The sequence below is a fragment of the Rattus norvegicus genome, chromosome X, assembly GCF_021556685.1.
Source record: "Rattus norvegicus strain SHRSP/BbbUtx chromosome X, alternate assembly SHRSP_T2T, whole genome shotgun sequence".
NCBI lineage: Eukaryota > Metazoa > Chordata > Mammalia > Rodentia > Muridae > Rattus > Rattus norvegicus.
In genome coordinates this window covers 86,434,636-86,457,772 of record NC_141554.1, presented here as the reverse complement: position 1 = coordinate 86,457,772, position 23,137 = coordinate 86,434,636, and the positions used below count along the sequence as shown (strand labels likewise).

The 23,137-nt window shown below is 37.0% G+C and overlaps 1 protein-coding gene across 3 annotated transcripts in view; it reads left to right on the top strand.

The window, feature by feature from the left end:
* Nucleotides 1-23,137, top strand: part of Chm (CHM Rab escort protein) — a 158,761-nt gene that overhangs the window by 5,792 nt on the left and 129,832 nt on the right. For all 3 annotated transcript variants that reach the window (NR_197594.1, NM_017067.2, NM_001433732.1), the window contains 1 exon segment: nt 17,930-17,996. Coding sequence is in view for 1 of the 3 variants with exons in the window: in NM_017067.2 (NP_058763.2) it covers nt 17,930-17,996 (67 nt within the window). In the remaining 2 variants the exon portion in view is untranslated.

The following is a 23,137-nucleotide window of genomic DNA, read 5'->3' as shown; positions in this document are numbered from 1 at the left end:
TCTCACCTCAAGTAAGTGTAAAACCCTAGATTTTGCCAATTTTGACCTACGTTGTATAGGTTAGACAAGTTATTGACAACTAGAATTGAGATACTGAATTGAGATTGTTGAATTTTTTTTAAGTGAAAAGAAGCACCATATCCTCCAAAAATTTGATTAGTTTGCTCTAGGCTTAGGTTGGCATTTTTTTTAAACTGATGCCAAAAATAGCTTCATGTTTGGGCCTTAATTATTGACAATATTATGATATTGGAGTCAGCTTGTAAACCCTTATATGGAGGCAAACAGGATGACCTAGTTACATTTATTCCCCTTCCCCCAAAAATCCCCAAAGCAAAAACCAATCAGTCACTAAAGCAATGAGATCAGAGTCATGTTTTAAGATACAGATTGTTTCAGTTGAATTTCATTCATTCCAAGTTTTGTAATCACATAATAATGATATGGTTCTGAGAATAATTTATCTTTCAGTATTGGCATTCATGTCTTATTTTTCATTATTGTTAACTTCTTTTATGGTCATTGCAGCAAATGCTAAAACTTGGTGTTCTTAGAGAAGAGCTATAAATGCATGCAGAGATACACAGGCTCTCTGGGTTTCTTTTACTAAGAAAAAAGATCAACTTTATTTTACAGTTTGGTATAATGAAAGGACAGCAGGATTGCTGGTAGTCAGGCCTTAACTAGAGGTCATAAGGGCTCAGAATTAGTGAACTGACTTTTCCAAAAACGATTCACCTAAAGGCATTTTTCCTTTTGGTTATGAGATGGCCATGTAGTTTTCTGCAAAGACATGTAATCACCCATGGGGAGGATTAATTATGTCACAGGTTACCCTTGAATTTAAGTTTATCCTTAAAACCTTACAGGCCATCTGTAGAACAGTAAACTTGATAAATACATATTACTTTTGGCCACATACTTGACATACAAATAATATTTCTTGTTTGAATTTATATTTCATGATAAATAAGGGTGAATATGTAATTTGGCCACTGTATTTTCTTTGTGAATTGCCTTAACCTATTCTTTAGATCATTACCTGTCTTATTATTAAATATGTAGTAATTAATTAACTTAATTTTTGTCATGTATTTAAATACCATTGATATTTTGATTAAGACATACTTGTATATTACACATACTGGCTAGGATGACTATCACTTTAAATTTTTTTATCCATATTCTTGAAATCACTCCAAATTATTGCTAAATGTATAGTGTGGTATATTCGTTATGGTGTATCATAGGTCACCAGGTCACTTCTTAATGACCAAACTCTCTCCATTCCTCTTTTACCTTCTTTCCCCAGTTTCTGTTATATCAGTGTTCTCTTAACTGTGAGATGGTGTGGATTCCATAAAGATCACATGGTATTTGTTTCTATATTGACTTGTTTCATTTTACATACTATGTTGTTCCAGGTGGCAAGATCTCATTCTTTTTTTAAAAAAAATTATGTATGAGCATTTTGGTTGCATATATATATGTGCACCAGATGCATACTCAAGGAGATTAGAGAAGGGATTACAACTGGCATTATGTGGATGGCTGTGAAGCACTTTGTAGGTGCTGGAAATTGGACATAGTTCCTCTGGAAGAGCAACAAGTGCTCTTAATCCTGAGCTATCATTCTTCTTCTTTTTTTTTTAATGGCAGAATACTGTTCAATTGTGTCTATATACTCCATTCTCTGTCATTTAGCACATGACAGACATTTTAGTTTTCATACATTGGCTGTTGTGAATTAGAATGAAATTAAGAATATACTTGCTCTTTGTTTGCTGTCCCTGGGAGGCTTGCTTTTTTTCTGAGGGGAGGTGGGGAGAAGGTTGATCTGGGGGCTAGGGGAAGTGGTGGGGAGTGGGATGAGGTGAGGAGGGGAAACTGTGGTCAGGACATAATATATGAGAGAAGAATTAAAAAAAAAACAAGAAAAGACAAAAAAGAATGTACTTGTCTCTTTAACATGAAGATTGTTTCCTTTTGGTATATACTTAGTAGGGGGAAGTCTAGAAATAACAGTTGTCCGAATTTTGGTAGCTTGAGAAATCCTTATACCTTTTTTTGCAATGACTATAGAAAATTACATTCTTACTAGCAGTGTATAAGAGTTTCTTTTTTCTCCTCCTATGAAAATTTTTGTTTTCCCTTTTAAGAAGGATTGAAGCATCCATGCTTTGGTTGTCCTTCTTGAACTTCATGTAGTCTGTGGATTGTATCTTGGGTAATTCGAACTTTTGGACTAATATTCACTTATCAGCGAGTACATACCATGTAATTTTTTTTTTTTTGTGACTGGGTTACTTCACTCAGGGTGATATTTTCTAGATCCATCCATTTGCCTAAGAATTTCATGAAGTCATTGTTTTAATAGCTGAGTAGTACTCCATTTTGTAGATGTACCACATTTTCTCTTTCCATTTCCCCATTGAAGGGCACTGTGTTCTTTCCAGCTTCTGGCTATTATAAATAGTCATCAGGGAAATGCAAATCAAAATAACCCCGAGATTTCACCTCACACTAGTCAGAATGGCTATGATCAAAAACTCAGATGACAGCAGATGCTGGTGAGGTTGTGGAGAAAGAGGAACAATTCTCCATTGTTGGTGGGATTGCAAGCTGTTACAACCACTCTGGAAATCTGTCTGGTGGTTGGACATAGTACTACCTGAGGACCCAGCTATACCACTCCTGGACATTTCTTAAAACAAGCAGCTGATAGATATATGAGAAATCTCTCAAATATCTAGGATATGCAAATTTAAAAAAGATTGAGTTATATCTTTATCACAATAACTGGAAAGACCAAAAAATAAAAAAAAGTAAAGATGCAGAGAAAAAGGAAACTTTTTTCCATTTTTTATTGGATATTTTTTATTTACATTTCAAATGTTATTCCCTTTCCTGATTTCCTGTCCATAAGCCCCTTATCCCAAGCCCCTCCCCCTTCTATAAGGCTGTTCCCCCTCCCCAACTAACCCCCCTTCCTGACTCCCAGCCCTGACATTCCCCTACACTGGGAGGTCCAACCTTGGTAGGACCAAGGGCTTCTCCTCCCGTTGGTGTCCAACAAGGCCATCCTCTGTTACATCTGCAGCTGGAGCCATGGGTTTTTCCATGTGTACACTTTGGTGGTTTAGTCCCTGGGAGCTCTGGTTAGTTGGTATTATTGTTCTTATGGGGTTGCAAGCCCTTTCAGCTTCTTCAATCCTTTCTCTAACTCTTCCAATGGGGACCCTGTTCTCAGTTCAGTGGTTTGCTGCTAGCATTTGCCTCTGTATTTGTCATGAGACAGCTCAAGAGACAGCTATATCAGGCTCCTGTCAGCATGCACCTCTTGGCTTCATCACTATTGTCTAGGCTTGGTGGCTCTGTGTGTGTGTGTGTGTGTGTGTGTGTGTGTGTGTGTGTGTGTGTGTGTGTATATGACAGATCTCCAGGTGGGGCAGGCTCTGAATGGCCATTGCTTCAGTCTCTGCCCCAAACTTTGTCTCCATATCTCCTCTTTCAGAATAGCCAGAAGCTGGAAAGAACCAGATGTCTGTTAACAGAGGAATACGTATAGAAAATGTGGTACATGGTATGCACTCACTGAAAAGTGGTTATTAGCCCAAAAGCTCAAATTACCCAAGATACAATCCACAGACCATATGAAGTTCAAGAGGAAGGAAGATCAAAGTTTGGATGTTTCAGTCTTTCTTAGTAGGGGGAACAAAATACTCACAGGAGGTAAAGTGTAGGAGGGACTTGGGAGGAAGAGAGGAAGCGGAAGGGAAAATGGGGCAGGATGGGTATGATACTCAGAAGGTCAGGAAATTGAACAGAGGTATGTTGTAATGGGGAATGGGGAACTGGGACTAGCCACCAGAAAGTCACAGGTGCCTGGAAAACAAAAGGCTCCCAGGACCCAACAGGGATGACATTAGCTGAACTGCTCAACAAAGGGGAGGGAGAACCTGTAGAGACCATATCCAGAAGTTAGGCAAGGCCCTCCATTGGGGGATGAGACCACCCACTCATCTCCAAATTTTTAACCTAGAATGGTTCCTGTCTGAAGGAAATACAGGAACAAAATACGGAGAAGAGACTGGAGGGAAAGCCATTCAGAGACTGCCCCACCTGGGGATCCATCCCATATACAGATACCAAACTCAGACACTGTTGCTGATGCCAAGAAGTGCATACTGACAGGAGCCTGGTATAGGTGTCCTCTGAGAGGCTCTGCCAGAACATGACCAATACTAATGAAATTGCTTGCAGCCAACCATTGGACCGACATGGGGACCCCAATGGAGGAGTTAGGGAAAGGACTGAAGTAGCCGAAGGGGATTGCAACCCCATAGGAAGAACCACAATATCACCAACCAGACTCCCCAGCACTCCCAGACACTAAACCACCAACCAAAGAGTACACATGGAGGGACCCATGATGCCTGCCACATATGTAGCAGAGGATGGACTTATTTGGCATCAATGAGAGGAGGGGCCCTTGGTCCTTTGAAGACTCAATGCCCCAGTGTAGGGGAATGCCAGGGTGGTGAGCTAGGAGTGGGTAGGTGGGAGGGAGAGCACCCTCATAGAGGGAGGATAGGATAGGGGATGTGTGCAGCGGAAACCAGGAAAGGGGATAACATTTGAAATGAAAATAAATAAAATATCAAAAAACAGAAAAGAGCAATGCCTTTTCTGAATCATTTCATGCTTTTAATCTCAGTACTTCGGAGCCAGAGGCAGGCAGATCTCTTGATTTCCAGGATGTCCTGGTCTACAGAGTGAGTTTCAGGATAGTCAGGGCTACACAGGGAAACCCTCTCTTGAAAAGCAAGCAGGCAGTCAAAAACACAAACAAACAAACAAAAAAACAAACAAACAAACAAAAAAAACCAAAAAAACAAAAAAATCCCCCAAAAAACCCCCCAAATGCCTAATTTGTCCTTTAGTCCCTTTTAAATTTGATTTTCTTTTATGCTATTAAGTTCAATTCCTTGTGTATTTTGTATATTAATGTAACTGCTTCTCAGATGTATAGTTTGCAAATATTTTCTCCTGTCCTACTAGTCGTTTTATCTGTCTCTTCAGTCATTTCCCAGCCCCAGTGAAGACCACTGATCCAGTCCTATAATATATGTTACATAAGCACTCTCTTTAGTACCAGGCCTATCTCTTTAATTTTGACTGTTTCTTTTGCTGTAAGAGAAGCTTTTTAAGTTGATAGGAACACATTTTTCAGTTTCAGCTTCTGTTGCTTGCATAGTTGGGGTCATTTCCAAAATCTCTTTACCCATACCGATGCCTGTGAGTGTTTTTTATGTTTGCTTTTGCAAGACTCATAGATTTGGGCCTTTCAGATGTCCTTAGTTTTATTTGGGTTGATAGCTGTAAGTAGGGAGATACAGGGGTGTGATTACATTCCTTTGCACCTCAATATTCTTTTCCGAGCAAAACTTACTGAGAGGACTGGCCCTTTCCTGCTATGTGTTCTTGGTTCTTTTTGTCAAAGTCACTTGGCTATTAATGTAGAGGGTGGTTTGAACTTTGTGCTCTCACTTCTGTTCTACTGGTTTGTCTAGTTTTTGTGTTTGCTGACACACTGTTTTAGTTCATTATTAGGTACCATTGGTTTGTTATGTTAAAGTAAGGTAGAACTTCGTTCTTTTTTTTTTTTTTTTTGGCCTTATTATAGGCTTTGCATATTTGAGGTCTTTTATGGTTCTGTTTCTGATTCTGTGAAAATACTGATATTTTGATATTGTATTGAATCTGTAGATGGCATCATGGTATTTTAACCAGATTAATTCTAATAAAAATGTGATTTTTTTTCTCTTTTCTTTTTCTTTTCCTTTCCTTTCCATTGTGTTTCTGTTCCTTTCCTTTTCTTCTTTGAGTTTGACTCTTAACTTTGTAGCCCTGCCTGGCCTGAAACTCACTTTGTAAACCAGGCTGGTCTTCAACTCACAGAGGTATGCCCATCTGTGCCTCTGCCTCCCAAGTCCTGGAATTAAAGGTGTTTGCCAACCACACCCACCATCCTCCATGCCCTCTTTTTGATGCCCTTTCCAGTTTCTTTTATCACTTTATGATTTTCATAGACATCTTTTGCCTCTTTTGCTTTTAGGGAAATTGACATTTTTTGTATGTGTTCTCATTGTTATATCCAATTTCTAAGTGTGTCTTGTATTTTTATGTGATGTCTTATGTGGAAATATATGAATTTATATTTCCTTTTTCCTTGATGTGTTATTTTTATAGGCATTGTTACTGGGATTGTTAGGTCTTTTTTCAGTTAATTCACTATTAGTGTCTCAGAATACTAACTGATACTTGTCTGTTGGTTTTGTGTCTTGAGTTTTGCTGAGTTTCCTAATTCATTAGTTCCAGCTGTTCCTTGGTGAGTGATGACTGAATAGTTTTCTGTGTAAATCGAGTCCTGTCAAGGACAGTTTGATTTTCTTTCATTTTGAATTTAGATGCCTTTTGTCCTTTTCTTGCTCCATTGCTCTGGTGAGCACTTAGAGTATTATGCTGAACAACAGTGGTAACATCCTGGTTTAATTCCAAATCTTAGCAGAGCTTCTACTTTGATAAGTTACAGTCCTTTTATATATACTGAGTTGCTTAGAAGTTTTCTTCATGAAGATTTGTTGAATTCTCTCAAATGCTCCTATAGCTATTTAAATAACTACATTCTCGTTGTTGGTTCTGTTAATGTGGTGAGTCATGTTTACATATGTTTAACTGTCTTTGCATTGCAGAGATCAGTCTTACTGTGTTCTTGAATTCGGTTTGTTGGGATATTGTCATTTTGTATGTGTGTTTTTTACTGCCATATTTGGTTTCTAATTGTGCCTTATGCTTATGGTGATATTGCACACATGTGGAGATGTATAAATTTCGCATTTCTAGTATATCAGAGATTTTCTTCTTTGGTTTCTGGCATTTGCAGATATGCATAGAAAACATTTTCCTTCTCTCAAAGAGTAGGTAAAAGTATTAGTGTAATTTATCATTCTTGAAAATATAGTATAAAATTGTTCATGCACTAAAGCTAGTTTTAATTACACAAAATTTTATCATTTAATGGCTTTACATTTCAAATAATCATTTGAAGTGATGGAGGTCAAAACTGGGTTTTGCATCTGCTGGACAAGCATAGGCAGATACTTGGGTGTGGCGGTTCACACTTATACCAGCACTTTAGAATCTGAGGCAGGGGGATTGCCATGAGTTCAAGGCCAGGCAAGGGTATGAGGTGAGTCAAAAACAAAAATGAAATTGCCTGTAGATTCTCTGATTCCAACACAGGTTCCAGGAAACAAACTCAAATTGTCAGGTCTGTACAGTTGCTCACTAAGCCATCTCACTGGCTCAACCTGTACTTAAAACAGAAAGTTTATAAGGGGACTTATGCATTCATTCATTCATTCATTCATTCATTCATTCATTCATTAATTCTGGTACTCTGCTATATGTCTATGTTGCAAACTTATCTCCTGGGAAGAGCACACCATTTGGTTGTCCAGTGCCAAACAGTCAGCCTTGGAAATGTACATACAAATAGCATTATATAGAACAGGTTATAGGAATATATATGCACATTGTATATACATAATAAAAATTGGTGATAAAAGAAACCATGATCTTTAAAGGAGAGCAGGGAGGGTTCTATGGGGAGGGTTTAGAAGGAAGAAAGTGAAGGAAGATATGTTGTAATTATAATCTCAAACATAAAGTAAAAAACGAAAATAGATTTTGATTTTATAAGTCTTGAAATGAGCACTCAGTCTACCTCATCATCCATTGTAGACTCAATTTTATTATCAAAAATTTAAAAAAAATGAAGCAGTATAAATATCTCCCCAGGTATCAGATTCCCAGTTGGATCAGTTATCAAGTCTGCATAGCAACTTTTGTTTTCTCTGTATTCTCTAACTGCTTTCTTATGTCACCATCCAACTCCAGATAACTTAGAAAGAACGTCAAGATATAACATCATCTTCTACCCAAATGACTCTAGTTTATAGAACGTTGACAAAGCAAAAAACAATAACAACTAGGAGGTAGTCTTTCAAATGTTCCTGCTCTCTAATCAGCCTGCATTTGAGGCTTTCTTATTTTGATTTATAGCTCAGATTTGTAATGATTTTCCTAAATTTTCTCACCTTTTATTACCATAACTAGGTTAAAATTGTCATTGAACTTGTCTGGTTGTTTTTGATAATTGTTTTGTCTGTTTGGAGTGTTTTCTTGCTGTGTTTTATTTCTCTTAATGTGCCTTGAACAGAATTCATCCATATTGTTTTTGTGTGAAATGTCCTATCCTTGTGTTTTTCAATAGGCCACTATAGGTTTTTGAACATTCCTGTTCCAGGTCTTTCTCTTCTGTTTTCATGCAGTGAAAACATATTGGCATCTGAGATCTATTGACTATTTCCCTCGGCCAATTTTGTCTTTCCCATTCCATGTGCCCTATTTTATCTCTTTTGATGGATTTGGAAGATGTTGAGAGCAGTTACTTCTTCCTTTTAATCTAGTATTTTTTTATTCATTGGGAAATTTACACATGTGTACAGTGTATTTGACCATACTCTCCCCTTCCCTCTTCAACTCCAGGTTACTTTCCTCCATATATATTGGGGAAGAGAAAGCACACAATTTGAGGCTATAACCATTTGGTACATTGAAAGTTGTTCACCTCTAAGGCCGGAGTTCCAGTCACTGTTTCTTAGCCAGCTTTACAGTAGCAGGCATGAGTTTCATTCTCTGGGTCAGGCCTTAAAGCCATCCTGAGAGTGGTTGACTATCCCAAATAACATTCACGCCACTGTTGCATATCTTGTTGCATACCAGCCATTATTGTAGCTCACAAGGTTCATACTTGGGTAAAAGTGCTGATGTTGTTTTTCTCCCCTAGTAGTCTGTATAGCACCTTCTGGTACTATGAGAAATAGCCAGCAAGGAGGGTCAATGTCAATGTGATTTCTCCAAGTTGTGAGTCAAAAATGTGTAGGATCTTAACACCGAGTTCTGTTAGACAATCAAGAGCAGTGGCAATAGCCTGCATTCTGTTTTTGTAGGGTGTGTGTGTGGGGTCTCTGAGATTCTTCCCTAATCAACAGCTTGAGGGGAGGTATTCCATACCCCAAAATCTAGTATTAGATTTTTAATTTGACAGATTTTGGCTTCAGGAGGAATGTTTTCCATACGGTTTTACCAAACATCTTTGTGATTGTTTTACCTTCCTCTACCTACTCCTTTTTCCTACCCTCTCATCCCTCATTCTACATATACTTAGCTCCCTAGCACACAGTTCAGAAGAGTTTGATTTATCAGTTTCTCGGGATTCTGACCCATTCTTATATACCCATTTCATTTTACTTACCATTAAAACTTTCAGCATCTCCTGCTTTCACCCCCCCCCCCCATATTCTAAGAATACCCTGACAACCTTCTAGCCAGTATATGATGTCAATCCAGAGGTTTTTTAGTTCTTAAGGTGATGGGTTTACTATTGGCTGTTGGAATTGACACACAAATATTTTGAGGTTTATGATGGTAATGTGTTGCCAGGTTTTGTTGTAGATGTTGTAGGATTTGATACTTTGAAGGTCTTCAGGGAGATTCATCAACTCTTGCTCCTGTGGTCTTCCAAGAATTTTATTTTATTTTTTTTCATTTCATCTCATTTGTCTAAAAATATTTGCCTATATAGTATAGAATGTCAATTCATATTTTTACAGTCTAAAATGAGCCTTTGCATCATTTATTCTAAGCTCTTCTAATAAGCGTATGTATGTATAGAAGGTAATTCCAGGGAGGGAATGGCAATTGCTTTCCCAATGTCAAAGCTATTTAATATGAACCAGAAAAGAATAAGCCAGTTCTCTTAGTGTTTGGTTCAGCATTCAGCACTCTGAGTCCCGGAACAGTGTTCTTATTATTAGCCATTCCTAAACCCTTCCATTATATTGGACTTGCATTAATATTTTAATAGGTAGCATAATTTTTAAATGCTAGAAAAATTAAACAAACACACATATGTGTATATATGTACAATATTTTTACAAGGAAGACATTCACTAGATTTTAAACATAATTTATTAATAATGTACTTGATAGTTTGTAAAGAATTAATGTGAATTAATTTTGAATTTATGAACACTATTTTATCTGTTTTTTTTTGTTCCTCTGGCATTCTTCTCTTTTCATTTTAAAGTATCCACTAAAAGTATTCTGAATGTGAAACTCAAATTAGGACTAAACAAAATGACTTGAGCCTCAGCTGAAATTGAGTTTCTGCTTAATTTAGGTCATCTTTTTTTGAGTGGCTGTAACCGCTCAAGTATAGAGTCTTACCCTTGTATTGCTCTCTAGTCATTTCTGTACTTACTGTTGCTTCTGTTTTGTTTGTGATGTGCAGGGCTCAACATAGGGTTGTTTAAGTAGTAAAGTAAAAGCTATGGCCCACTAAAAGCTTGTACTCACACGTTGCTTCTTGTCATTCATTTCTTTTCCAAAAAAAAAAAAAAAGAAAGAAAGAAAGAAAGAAAAGAAAGAAATTGTTCTTCATAAAAGTAGTCACAGTAAATTTTCTAGTTCTATGTAATTTTCTTTCCATTCTGGTCTTCACTAGTTATAAATAACACATGAAATGACTTTCAAGGTAGAAAGCAGGAATCCATTTTGAAATGTTCTATAAAATAAAGAGTGATTTATGGTTTCATATGATTTGGGCTGAAAGCACTCGGGCTTTGCCAGGTCATCAAAGTCCTGTCAGGGGAATCTATTATTTATTGTTTGAGTCACTAGGAGTGGTGTAAGTACTTTATTTTATGTTTTCCTTATGTAAGGGTACTGTTAAGAAAAATCAGTTATAAATACAAATACTGTTTTAAGAATATATCATGTAGAAAGAAGTAACCTAAATATTTTAGTTGTAAATGGCAAATTTCAATATTGATCATTTGGATTAAAGGTAATTTTAATAGCAAATGAATAACTTTCTCATTCCTATAAATATTTAAGATAATATTTTTGAAAATACTCACTTTATAACCTTGACCCTGATTTTAATCTTGAGTCTTCATTTGATTATTAAATATCCTTATTTTATCTTAATGAGTATGAAAAATTGGAAAGGATGGGGCTGTTCATGAGAGTATGTGATTGTATAACAATCCAGAAGCTCCTCAGATATATTTTTTTAGCTGACAACTATGTAGGAGAACATTAACTGAGAAGATCTGATGGCCAAGACTCCATATTCTCCATTACAACTATTAATAAAAGTCATTTTCTTACCTTTTATGTATCTGATTTTACTGTCTTTTCAGTCAAAGATGTTCTTTTTTTTAACTTGCTTTTAAAATATTTATTTATTTTTATTTTAAATATATCTATAACTGTCTGCATGATTACACACACACACACACCAACTACATTCTGAACTCATGTGACTGCTGGTAGAGCCCAGAATTAGGCATTAGAACCCCTGAAGTTACAGAGAGTTGTGAGCTCCATGTAGGTCCTAGGAACCAAACTTAGGTCCTAAGCAAGGATGAGTTTTCTTTTTTTTTTTTTTTTCTTTTTTATGTTATTCCCTTTCCTGGTTTCCTATCAAAGATGTTCTTATGTAAGAATTATGCATTTCTCCTATAGTTGAGTGGCAGAGCAGATTCTTTGGGAAAGCCTCAACTAATTAATTATCATATTTAATGGGAAATGTTTAAATTCTGTCAAATGTTTGAGGAACTCCTGTAGAATATATAAAATAATTTCTTTGCTTTTTATAAACAAGATTAACTTAAATAATAACTAATAAAACATTGCATAGGTGTCAAATACATATATTTAAAATTTTTAATATATAAATATTTTAAGTCTATTTATATGTATATATTGTTTTGTGTGTAATAAATATACTATATATTATGTATAATATATTGTTAATATTTTAATATATTTATATATTTAAATATATTTATAAATGTATATTTAGATATTTATATATTTGTATAAATTTTATATATAATTTTTAAACTTTTTTTTATTTATTCACTTTACATACATCCCACTCACTGCCCCCTCCTGGTCTCCCTCTCCCACACTCCTTCCCCGTCGCCCTTCCATTCTCCTCTGAGGGGGTGGAGGCTCCCCCGGTATTCACCAACCCTGTCACATCAAGTCTTTGCAGTGCTAGGTGCATTCTTGACCACTGAGGCCAGACAAGGCAGCCCAGCTAGAAGAATACATTCTACAAACAGGCAACAGCTTTTGGGATAGCAGCACCCTCCCTCCCCACACACATATTTGTTCAGGACATGCATAAAGACCTCAAGCTGCACATCTGCTATATATGTGCTGGGAAGCCTAGGTCCAGTCTGTGTGTTCTTTGGTTGGTGATTCAGACTCTGAGAGCCCCAGTGGTCCAGGTTAGTTGACTCTATTGGTCTTGTAGATTCTATATCTCCTCTGGGTTCCTCAATCCTTCCGCAGCTCTTCTATAAGACTTCTGGAGCTCTGTCTAATGTTTGGCTGTGGGCCTTTGCATCTATTTCAGTCAGCTGCTAGGCGGAGCCTCTCAGAGAACAGTTATGCTACGCTCTTGTTTGCAAGCATAACAGCATATTGTTCATTAATAGTGTCAGGTTTGGTAACTGCCCATGAGCTAAGTCTGGCCGGTCATTGGTTGGCCGTTCCCTCAGTGTCTGTTCCATCATTATCCCTGCACCTTGTACGCATGGCAAATTTTAGGTCAAAGGTTTTGTGGGTGGATTGGTGTCCTTATCCCTTCTCTGGCTGGCTACAGGAGGTGGACACTTCAGGCTCCATTACCCACTCCCTCTAGAAATTTCAGCTAGATTCACCCTCATAGACTTCTAGGACCTTCCCCCACCCTAGGTCTCTGGTACATCCTAGAGAACTCGCCCCATTTCCCTTCACTCTCCTGGCCCTCTCTCCCTGGCTCTCCCTACACCTGATGCCCTCCCCCTCCACTCCTCTCCCCATACGCTCTCTCTTCCATCTATCTCCCATATCTATTTTATTTCCCCTTCTGACTGAGATTCTAGCCTCCTTCCTTGGCCCTTGTTATTTAGCTTGTTTGGGTTTGTGGATTGTAGTGTACTGTACTTTAGGGCTAATATCCAATTATAAGTGATGTCTTTTTTTTTTTTTTTTTTTTTTTTTTTTTTTTTTTTTTCGGAGCTGGGGACCGAACCCAGGGCCTTGCGCTTCCTAGGTAAGCGCTCTACCACTGAGCTAAATCCCCAGCCCCATAAGTGATGTCTTATAAACATGCTATGAACATAATTTGAGCAGGTATCCTTGTGGTATGATGGCACATCGTTTGGTTACATGCCCAGGAGTGGTATATAACTGGGTCTTGAGATAGACCTATTCCAAGCTTTGTGAAAAACCACCAAATTGGTTTTGTACTCCCACCGGGAGGAGAGGAATGTGGTATTAAGGCTGAAAACACACACACACACACACGCACACATCCATGTTTAAACAAAATAAAAACAAAAGGGCTCAAGAGGTAGCTTGGTGGGTAAAAATGTTTACCACTAAGTCTGACAACCTGACTTCGATTCCCAGGACCTACTCCTGCAAGTTGTCCTCCCAATTTCACGTGTGCCCCATGGCACATATTTTCCAGCCAAGAACCAGCCTCATGTTGGCGAGGGTTCTGAGAAAAGGAGTATCTGGAGCAGAGAAAGAACAACTTGAAGTCAAGTCAAATCCTATATCCGAGTTGAAGACCTGTGTTTGATTTGATGCAGCCTTTCTAGTCTGCTTTTCTTTTATGTTCCACTTTCTCTGGAGGTTTCTCTGTCTATATTCTGCTTACTTGCGATTATAAGATATTTCTCTGTCCATGTCCTGCTGCTTACTTGCTTGTGTGTGTGTGTGTGTGTGTGTGTGTGTGTGTGTGTGTGTGTATGTGTGTGCATGCATGCATGTGCGCTCTTTAACCAGTTCTCTCTTCTTATACTAAAAAAAAACTCTGGATAGATCATCTGCAGAACACAGATCTGGTCTTTTATTTTACATATCAATTCAGTCACTGACTCGAGGTTTCCTTTTGATTATCCTATGAATCAGCATCCCAGGACCCCAGCGCTTTGATTCTTTGGAGACAACAAGCATATGTTTTTGATCTTAACATTGCAAAAGAATTCAGAGATTGGTTTACTTTCGGTAAGCACAGATGATAAACTAGTTGGGTGGGACCTTGCCCTGGAACTACCATTTCTATCACACTTGGGCCTGGACTGGCTGTTTCCCAGGCTGACCTTGAACTCAGTAATCTGCCTGCCTTTGTAACTCCCTGTCTTTGTATTTTTCTGACAAGCTGGGTTATTTGTTCTTTTAGATTCATGAACAAGATTCCTTTTATTTCATATTGCATCCTTATATTTTTGCATAGTTGAGAAATTATACATTTTTGAACTCATATACTTAGAACTCTTTCCTATAGCTTTAAGGGATGTCCTGAAGGTCCCAGTGTTTTTGGTAAGATATAGCCACACCCTGGACTCACGCTGTTTATAGTCTTCTTGGAGTCATCAACATTAACCGGGCGGGCATTCCTCAGAAGGAAAAAGTCTTCCTCTGCTAGTAGGTCTAGAAAATAGAACATTATTACACAAACAAGCCATACACTCATAGCAGCTGTTGACACTTATGGAGACTTACACGAGGGCCCTGTCCTGGAGGCAGGAACCATGCCACTCTGTCCCTTCCAAGGTCACGCAGAGCTGGGTATTTTTCCCTACCCCCATATTAAAACAAGCAGTCATTTTCTTAAGTGATTGAGAACAGTTTTAATCGTGTTGCTTTTTTTTTTAAACTTAAAGCTCCCACTTTATTAAGGTTGATTTTCTGCTGTGAATAGTGCAGTAGTTCTCATTGGAACAGGAGATAGGTGGTCGCGAGCTTCCGTGTGGGTGCCCAGAACTGAACCTGGGTCTACTGCAAGAATAAGCACTCTGAACTGCTGAGCCATCTCTCCAGCTCTGAGTACAAGTATTGTTTTAAACACTAAGTTGGAACTGCTTTTCTCACTGAAATCCTCTTCAAACTCTGTGTGCTCAAAGAATGGCATTCAGATTTGCCAATTTGACTCCAACTACTCTTTTTGAAAAGATACTGTTTTATTGTAAAAACATTTAAAATAATATATATCCTCCTGACATTTTCTTTTTGCTCTGCCCTTTTCTCAGAAATTATTTATTGACTGAGTGGAACAAAATATGTAACATTGGCCACAAAGACATTGCTAACTATATTTGTAGCTTGGTATTTTAATAATTCTAAGCATAAAATAATGGACCCTTACATTTAACATTGGAGCAATCTATGGATTTCACAAACTTGTGGTGATATCTGGATGGAAGAATTAAGGAAATTCATAAAATAGTAGTTATTTTGGTTTTATGTAGTTTGGGCTCAGATCACATTCCGTATTGAAAACCATTTTGGCTTTGCATTGTCAGCAGTCTTGACTTCTGATTGTTCATTTTAGTCATAGAAATTTCCAAACACATATCTGCCTACCGACGGAATAGGTAATTTGGGTGAAATAGAGGAGAGTGATATTGTGTGCATTGCTGTTGGCATTTGGTGTAAAGAGGTATATATTTAGTGTGATATTAAATGAAAACTTGATGCTTCTAAACAATCCTCAAGGATGCTAAGGATATTTTCTTCCAGGTTATATTAGGAATTTTTATTTATAGCATTTAGGAATATTTATGAGTATATATAAGCACACATGTATGTATGTGTATGTACGTATAGTAGTATATAATATGTGTGTGTGCATGTGTGTAGTATCAATTAATGAAAAAAAGAGCCACAAATTTGAAAGAGTGCAATGAAGGGGGAAATGATTTAGTTATCATAATCTCAAAAGTAAATAATTAAAAGAAGAATATTTCCACCACAAATAGTCTTGCTAATAAGTAAATAATCCTATGAAATATTTCCACTGATAGAAGGAAAAAGAAGCACAGGAAATCTGACTTGTCTGAACTTGCACTGTAAGTGAACCAGTGAAACAAAGATTCAAGTCTAGGTCTCAGTGATCAAGATGGTACTGATTCCATTGCATTACCTATATTGCCCTTACAGCCTGTTCTCCAACTTAGGTCAGGTTGGAGGGAGTGAACAACTGCTGTTATTTGAATTAGAGATATGAAATTCCCATGTATTTGGCTTCTTTTGTCCTTTACATGGTATTTTCTAATATGACAATGATAAATATGTGAGGTTATAAGTATAAACATGGTACAAAGCAAAAACTGTCTACATATCATTCTAATATTATCATTATTATCTAGAAAAGTACTTTTAAACATAATAATTCTCTTTTGTAATATTTCTTTGCTTATCCACTTTTAAAACATTGATTATATTTCTTTAGCAAGGAAGTTATTTAGGTATGGCAAAAAAGTTTGGATCATTGTAAGAGACATTAAAATAATAGTTTCTATAGAAGAATATAGTATCGTGTAGTTATTTGAAACTCCTATTTCCCTGTATTCTAAAAAAAAGTGTGATTCTTTCTCTGGTTAAAACTTTATGATGGCTTGATTCCAATAATTGTTATTTAATGGCTATATTCTATACATTTGGTCAAAACTTATTTTTCCGAACCAGACATTATATACCCACAAAGTATCCAACACTGGAAAAATAGTTCTTTATGAAGGTGGTTGGTGCTTGTGTTTAATGTGGTTTTTAGCTGAGTGAAGACAGATCATATCAACTGCTTCCATGTGTGTATTACTTTAAAACTGCTTTTAAAATCCATTTTGTGTGTGTGTGTGTGTGTGTGTGTGTGTGTGTGTGTGTGTGTATGTGTGTGTACTTACTGGTTATATAAAGGGAGGACAGAGGATAGCAGCAGACACCTTTATAACCACCCTAGCCTCATGTTTTGTTTTTACATAAGCAAGTTAACTACCCCCCCCCTCTTTTAAATCTGATTCTTGATGAGCACTTTAAATGCTCATCAAAGAATGGGGCTTATCTATTTTGCCTTGTAAAAATGTAGAACAAACATGATTTTTCATGGTAGTGGTGGTATTGACTTGTTTGACTTGTATTAAACTTTCAAAATATGCTTTATCTGTATACTGATAATAGGACCTATTGACCTCTATTGAAATGATAAATCCGATGATGAAAATTGGGGAAGAGTCTTGAGCTTATAGCAAGACATTTTATTAATGTAGCAGAAAACCTGGTCTTTAGTATAACATTTGAGTTTGGCAATTTAGATTTTTTATTTATATTGTTGGTAGTAAATTATATCTCCTTTTAAGATAATCAGCTTTATGGTATGACTATATTTCATTCCAAAGCAATAATCTTTTCTTTCCAGTCTGCTATAGTGACCAACAAGCTAGATAGTTAAGTAACATAACTTTTAACTTAAAAAATGTATGCCATTCTTTCTTAGAGACTTTGTGGCTTTGGAGTTAGATCTGAGTTTAAATTTCAATTCCGGATCTTTTTAGCAGGAAGTTAACATCCGTGAGCAGTAGTGTCTTTGTTGTCTCACAGGTGCAGATTCTTATCTCTCTGTGTCTTTCTGAAGATCAGATAAGCTTGTGTGCTTAACTTGGTTCCTAGTAACAAAGCCACCCTGCTTTTTAAACAGTTGTCTATTTATGTTCATTTACAAATGAAAAGACTCCAAGGATTTGTCTTATTAAGAATTGTCTCTTCTACATAAACCAACTCAGTTTTTGATTGCATGTTTAGGCAATATCTATCATTAATACAAGATTTATAATTTTGAAAATTGTAAATTTTCTTTATTGAAAATACTTTTATTTAAAATTGCAGCAATAGTATGATTTGAACATATCTCTCTCTACATCTACATTCTAAGTGATATAGGTGTGTGTTTTTGTAGGTTTGCCTGAATCCATCATTGCAGCTGCATGTTCAAGGAGTGGCCAGAGGGTTCTGCATGTTGATTCGTAAGTTTTAATCCTGGTAGCATTTAACACACACACATATGTTTACGTATTTATGTATGTGCCATGTGAAATTTCATAACATAAAAGAAGTCCTGGAATTACTTTCATTTTCATCAGTAATTGTAAAACATAAAATACAAGGTTTCTTAGTCTATTCTTTGATGAAATAAGGATATTTGTCCTTTAAGAGTAAACTAAATGAATTTTAAAATCTTTTCTCAGGAATGAGCTTGTTTTTAAAATAAGTAATACTTTAATAGGCTTGAAAACCTCACATGTGCCTTTTCTTATATAAATATGTATGTGTCTAGGAGTATATACCACATTTATTTGGTATTGTATTTTAGACTTCATGTTTTTTTTAATAAACTTTAGCCAGTAGATTTGAATTCATGATTTTCTTAAAGGGTATCAACGTTCGAACTTAAAAGTCTTAATTAGGAAAATATATAGATAGTTTTCTCTTAAATGCATGAATACAATGGAAGTAAAAGGAAAACTTATATATAACTTAAATCTTAATTCCTTTGCTCCTTGAAAGCAGCCCTTAAGTGTGCCAAGTATGCATTTACTCATTTTCAATAGAGGCTTGATGACTCAGAAGACAGAATAAGTAAAGGAACTACAGTGTTTTCCAGAATCCTAGAAAACAAAATAGCACTAGATATAGTGTATGGTGGTTTCCCATTCATTCTTTCATTCATACTGTAAAAAGTAGCATTCATTAATATACTTAACATTTCATAAATTTATTTATTTTTAAGTAGTCACATGAATATGATTTTTGTTTGCATTTTCATATATGTATGTCATTATACCTTGCCAATTTTCCTTCTTGGATCCATTAATCTGCCTTTTCTGACCTCTTCCCTTCAGTGACCCCCTTTCTGTGTTCATGTCCCATCTTTTTAGCTATCTTCTTTACCCATTCTGATGCCTCCCTTCGGATCATTTCTTTTCCTCTTATGCATTCCTTTCTAGTTTATGACGTTCTGTCTCTCTGTATCTCTTTCTCTCCACAGACCATCTTCGTTCTGAAATTGTGTGCTGGTTAGTTTTGGTCAATTTTAATATTCATAAGAGTTATCTAGAGAGAGGAAACATCAATTGAGAAAATGCCCATATCAGGGCAAGTCTTCGAGGCTTGATTAATAATTGAAGTGCTAGCTTTCAGCAGTTAGTTTGGGTTGTATAATATGGAGAGCAAGCAAGCAATGGGGAGCAAGCCAGTAAGCAGTATTCATTCCTACAATGGTCTCTGCTCCAGTTTCTGTCTTCAGGTTCCTGCCCTCATCTCCTTAGTGAGAGACAGGAAGTACACTTTAAAATGAAATAGACTCTTTCATTCCCAAGATGGTTTTGTTCTCGCAATACAAAGTAAACTAAAACAAATTTATTTGCCCATTTTGGGTTGTTTTTGCTTTCATGTGAAATTTTGTATGTTTTTAAAATATATTCTTCAGAATGTAGTTGAGACTTCCATGTGAAATGTATTTTATTACATGTCACTTTCAGTAATTAATATAGCTATTTTTACAGTATGAATTTTGCCATTCCATGTGCATGGGATGTCTTTTCACCCTTTCAACTTTTTCTGTTAAAACATATATTTATATTTAATTCTTTGAGATAATGTTTCATAGCGCAGGTTAAGCTTCTGATTTTCTTCCTTTTTCTATCCAAAGGCTGGGATTAGCAGATAGGAGCCATCTGACACCCACTTTTAAATTGTAGTTTTCAGGTTAAATCCTTGTGATCTTTCACCTCTTTTTAAAAGTCATTTCTATCCCGGTGGCGGTGGGTCATACCTTTAATCCTAGCATTTGGGAGCTAGAGGCAGACAGATCTCTGTGCTTTTGAGACCAGCCTGGCCTACAGAGTGAGTTCCAGGACAGCCACGGCTATACAAAGAAACCCTGTCTCAAAAAACAAAACAAAAAAGTTATATTCCTAAGTATTTTATTCTGTTTTGAAGCTATCATGAAGGATGTTTTTGCCTCTAATTTCTTCCTCTACAAGTCTGTCATTGCAGTATAGAAAGACTGATGGCTTTCAGATGTTGATTTTTATATCTTATTTTACTGTAAGTGCTCATTGACTCTGAGAGGTTTTGCTGCAGTCTTTTGATCCTTTAAATATAGGATCATATTATCATGAAATAGGGATAATTTGGCATTTTCCTAATTTGGGTCCATTTCATTTCGTGCTTTTATTGATATAGCTAAGATTTTGAGCTCTGTATTGATAAGAGTGCAAAAAGGATGTACCATTTTCTCGTTCCAGATTTTAGAGAACATGACATTTTTCCACTTAGTATATAATATTGTCTCTAGGTTTCTTTTATGTTGAGTTGTGTTTCCAGTAGTTACAGTTTTATCAAAGCTTTCATCATGAAAGGATGCTAAAGTTTGTCAAATCTCTATTCCCAATGTACTGAAACTGTCCTGTGGTTTTTGGCCTTATGTTTGTTTTATACAGTACATTTATTGATTTGTCTATGTTGATCCTGTTTTACATTTCTGGGATGAAAGCAGCTTGGTCATGGTATAATAACTTTTTACTTTATTGTTCTTAATTTTGGTTTACATGTAATTTTTCATAGGTTATTTTATATAATTACATTTCCAGTTTGCCCTCCACAAATCTTCTGTCTTCTCTCCCTCCACCCACTCCCGTTTTAGCGTCCCAGCATTCCTCTATGTTTGGGCATCTAGCCTCCACAGGACCTCCACAGGACCAAGGGCCTCCCCTCCCATTGATGTCAGATAAGGCCATCTTCTGCTACACATGCTGCTGAAGCTATGGATCCCCCATGTGTACGCTGTGATTGGGGGTTTACTCCCTGGGAGCTTTGGGAGAGTTTGGTGGGTTGATATTTTTGTACTTCCTATGGGGGTTACAAACCCTTCAGCTCCTTCAGTCCTTGCCCTAACTTCTCCATTGGAGTCCCTGCACTCAGTACTATATTTGGCTGCATACATTCACATCTGTATTGGTCAGGCTCTGGCAGAGCCTCTCAGGAAATAGCTATACTAGGATCCTGTCAGCAAGCACTTCTTAACATCAGTAATAGTGTCTGGGTTTGGTGTTTGATATGGGAGAGATCTCCAGGTGGGTAAGTCTAGATGGCCTTTCCTTCAGTCTCTGCTCTACTCTTTGTGGGCAGACCTATCCCTCAAATACGGGCCATGCCATACCTCTGGATATGATCTCCACAGGTTTTCCCTCCCATTGTTAGGCACTTCAGCTAATCTCATCCCTGTTGTGTCCTGGGAGCCTCTTCCTTTCCTGTCATCTGGGACTTTCATGTGGCAACCCCTAGTCCCCACTCCCCCTGCTACACACCTCCTTTCAAATTCCTGACCCTTTGTACTTCATCTCCTCTTCCCTTATACCAACCTGGCCCCCTTTTCCCTCACCCTTCTCCTTCCCTCCCAGATCCTTCTCTCCCTCTACCTCCTAAGATTGCTTCTGGCTATGATAAATAAGGCTGCTATGAACACAGTGGAGCATATGTTTTTGTTGAATGTTAGAGCATCTTTTGGGTATATGCCCAGGAGAGGTATAGCTGGGTCCTCAGATAGTGCAATATCCATTTTCTGAGGGACCTTCAGACTGATTTCCAGAATGGTTGTACCAGTCTGCAATCCCACCAACAATGGAGGAGTGTTCCTCTTTCTCCACATCCTCACCAGCATCTGCTGTCACCTGAATTTTTGATCTTAGCCATTCTCACTGGTGTGAGGTGAAATCTCAGGGTTGTTTTGATTTGCATTTCCCTTATGACTAAAGATGTTGAACATTTCTTTAGGTGTTTCTCAGCCATTCGATATTCCTCAGCTGAGAATTCTTTGTTAAGCTCTGTACCCCATTTTTAATAGGGTTATTTGGTTCTCTGGAGTCTATCTTCTTGAGTTCTTTGTATATATTGGATATTAGCCCTTTATCAGATGTAGGATTGTTAAAGATCTTTTCCCAATCAGTTGGTTGCTGTTTTGTCCTAACCACAGTGTCCTTTGCCTTACAGAAGCTTTGCAGTTTTATGAGATCCCATTTGTTGATTCTTGATCTTAGAGCGTAAGCCATTGGTGTTTTGTTCAGGAAATTTTTTCCAGTGCCCATGTGTTCCAGATGCTTCCCTAGTTTTTCTTCTATTAGTTTGAGTGTGTCTGGTTTGATGTGGAGGTCCTTGATCCACTTGGACTTAAGCTTTGTACAGGGTGATAAGCATGGATCGATCTGCATTCTTCTACATGTTGCCCTCCAGTTGAACCAGCACCATTTGCTGAAAATGCTATCTTTTTTCCATTGGATGGTTTTGGCTCCTTTGTCAAAGATCAAGTGACCATAGGTGTGTGGGTTCATTTCTGGGTCTTAAATTCTATTCCACTGATCTATCTGCCTGTCTCTGTTCCAATACCATACAGTTTTTATGACTATTGCTCTGTAATACAGCTTGAGTTCCGGGATGGTGATTTCCCCAGAAGTTTTTTTATTGTTGAGTATAGTTTTCGCTATCCTGAGCTTTTTGGTATTCCAAATGAATTTGCAAATTGCTTTTCTAAATCTATGAAGAATTGAGTTGGAATTTTGATCTGAAGTTCTTTTTCTCTGTTGTGTCTTTGTGCGGTTTAGGTATAAGCGTAATTGTGGCTTTATAGAAGGGATTGGGTAGTGCTCCTTTGTGGAATAGTTTGGACAGTATTGGTATTACGTCTTTTATGAAGGTCTGATAGAAATCTGCACTAAATCCATCTGGTCCTGGGATTTTTTTGGTTGGAAGACTTTTAATAAATCCTTCTATTTCTTTTTTTTTTTTTTTTCAGAGCTGGGGACCGAACCCAGGGACTGGTGCTTGCTAGGCAAGTGCTCTACCACTGAGCTAAATTCCCAACCGCAATCCTTCTATTTCTTTAGGAATTATGAGAATGTTTAGATGGTTTGTCTGTTCCTGATTTGACTTTGGTACCTGGTTTCTGTCTAGAAAATTGTCCATTTCATGCAGATTTTCCAGTATTGTTGAATATAGTCTTTTGTAGTAGGATCTGATTTTCTTTTTAGAATTTCCTCAGATTATGTTGTTAGTATGTCTCTCATTTTATTTCTGATTTTGTTAATTTCGATACATTTTCTGTGCCCTC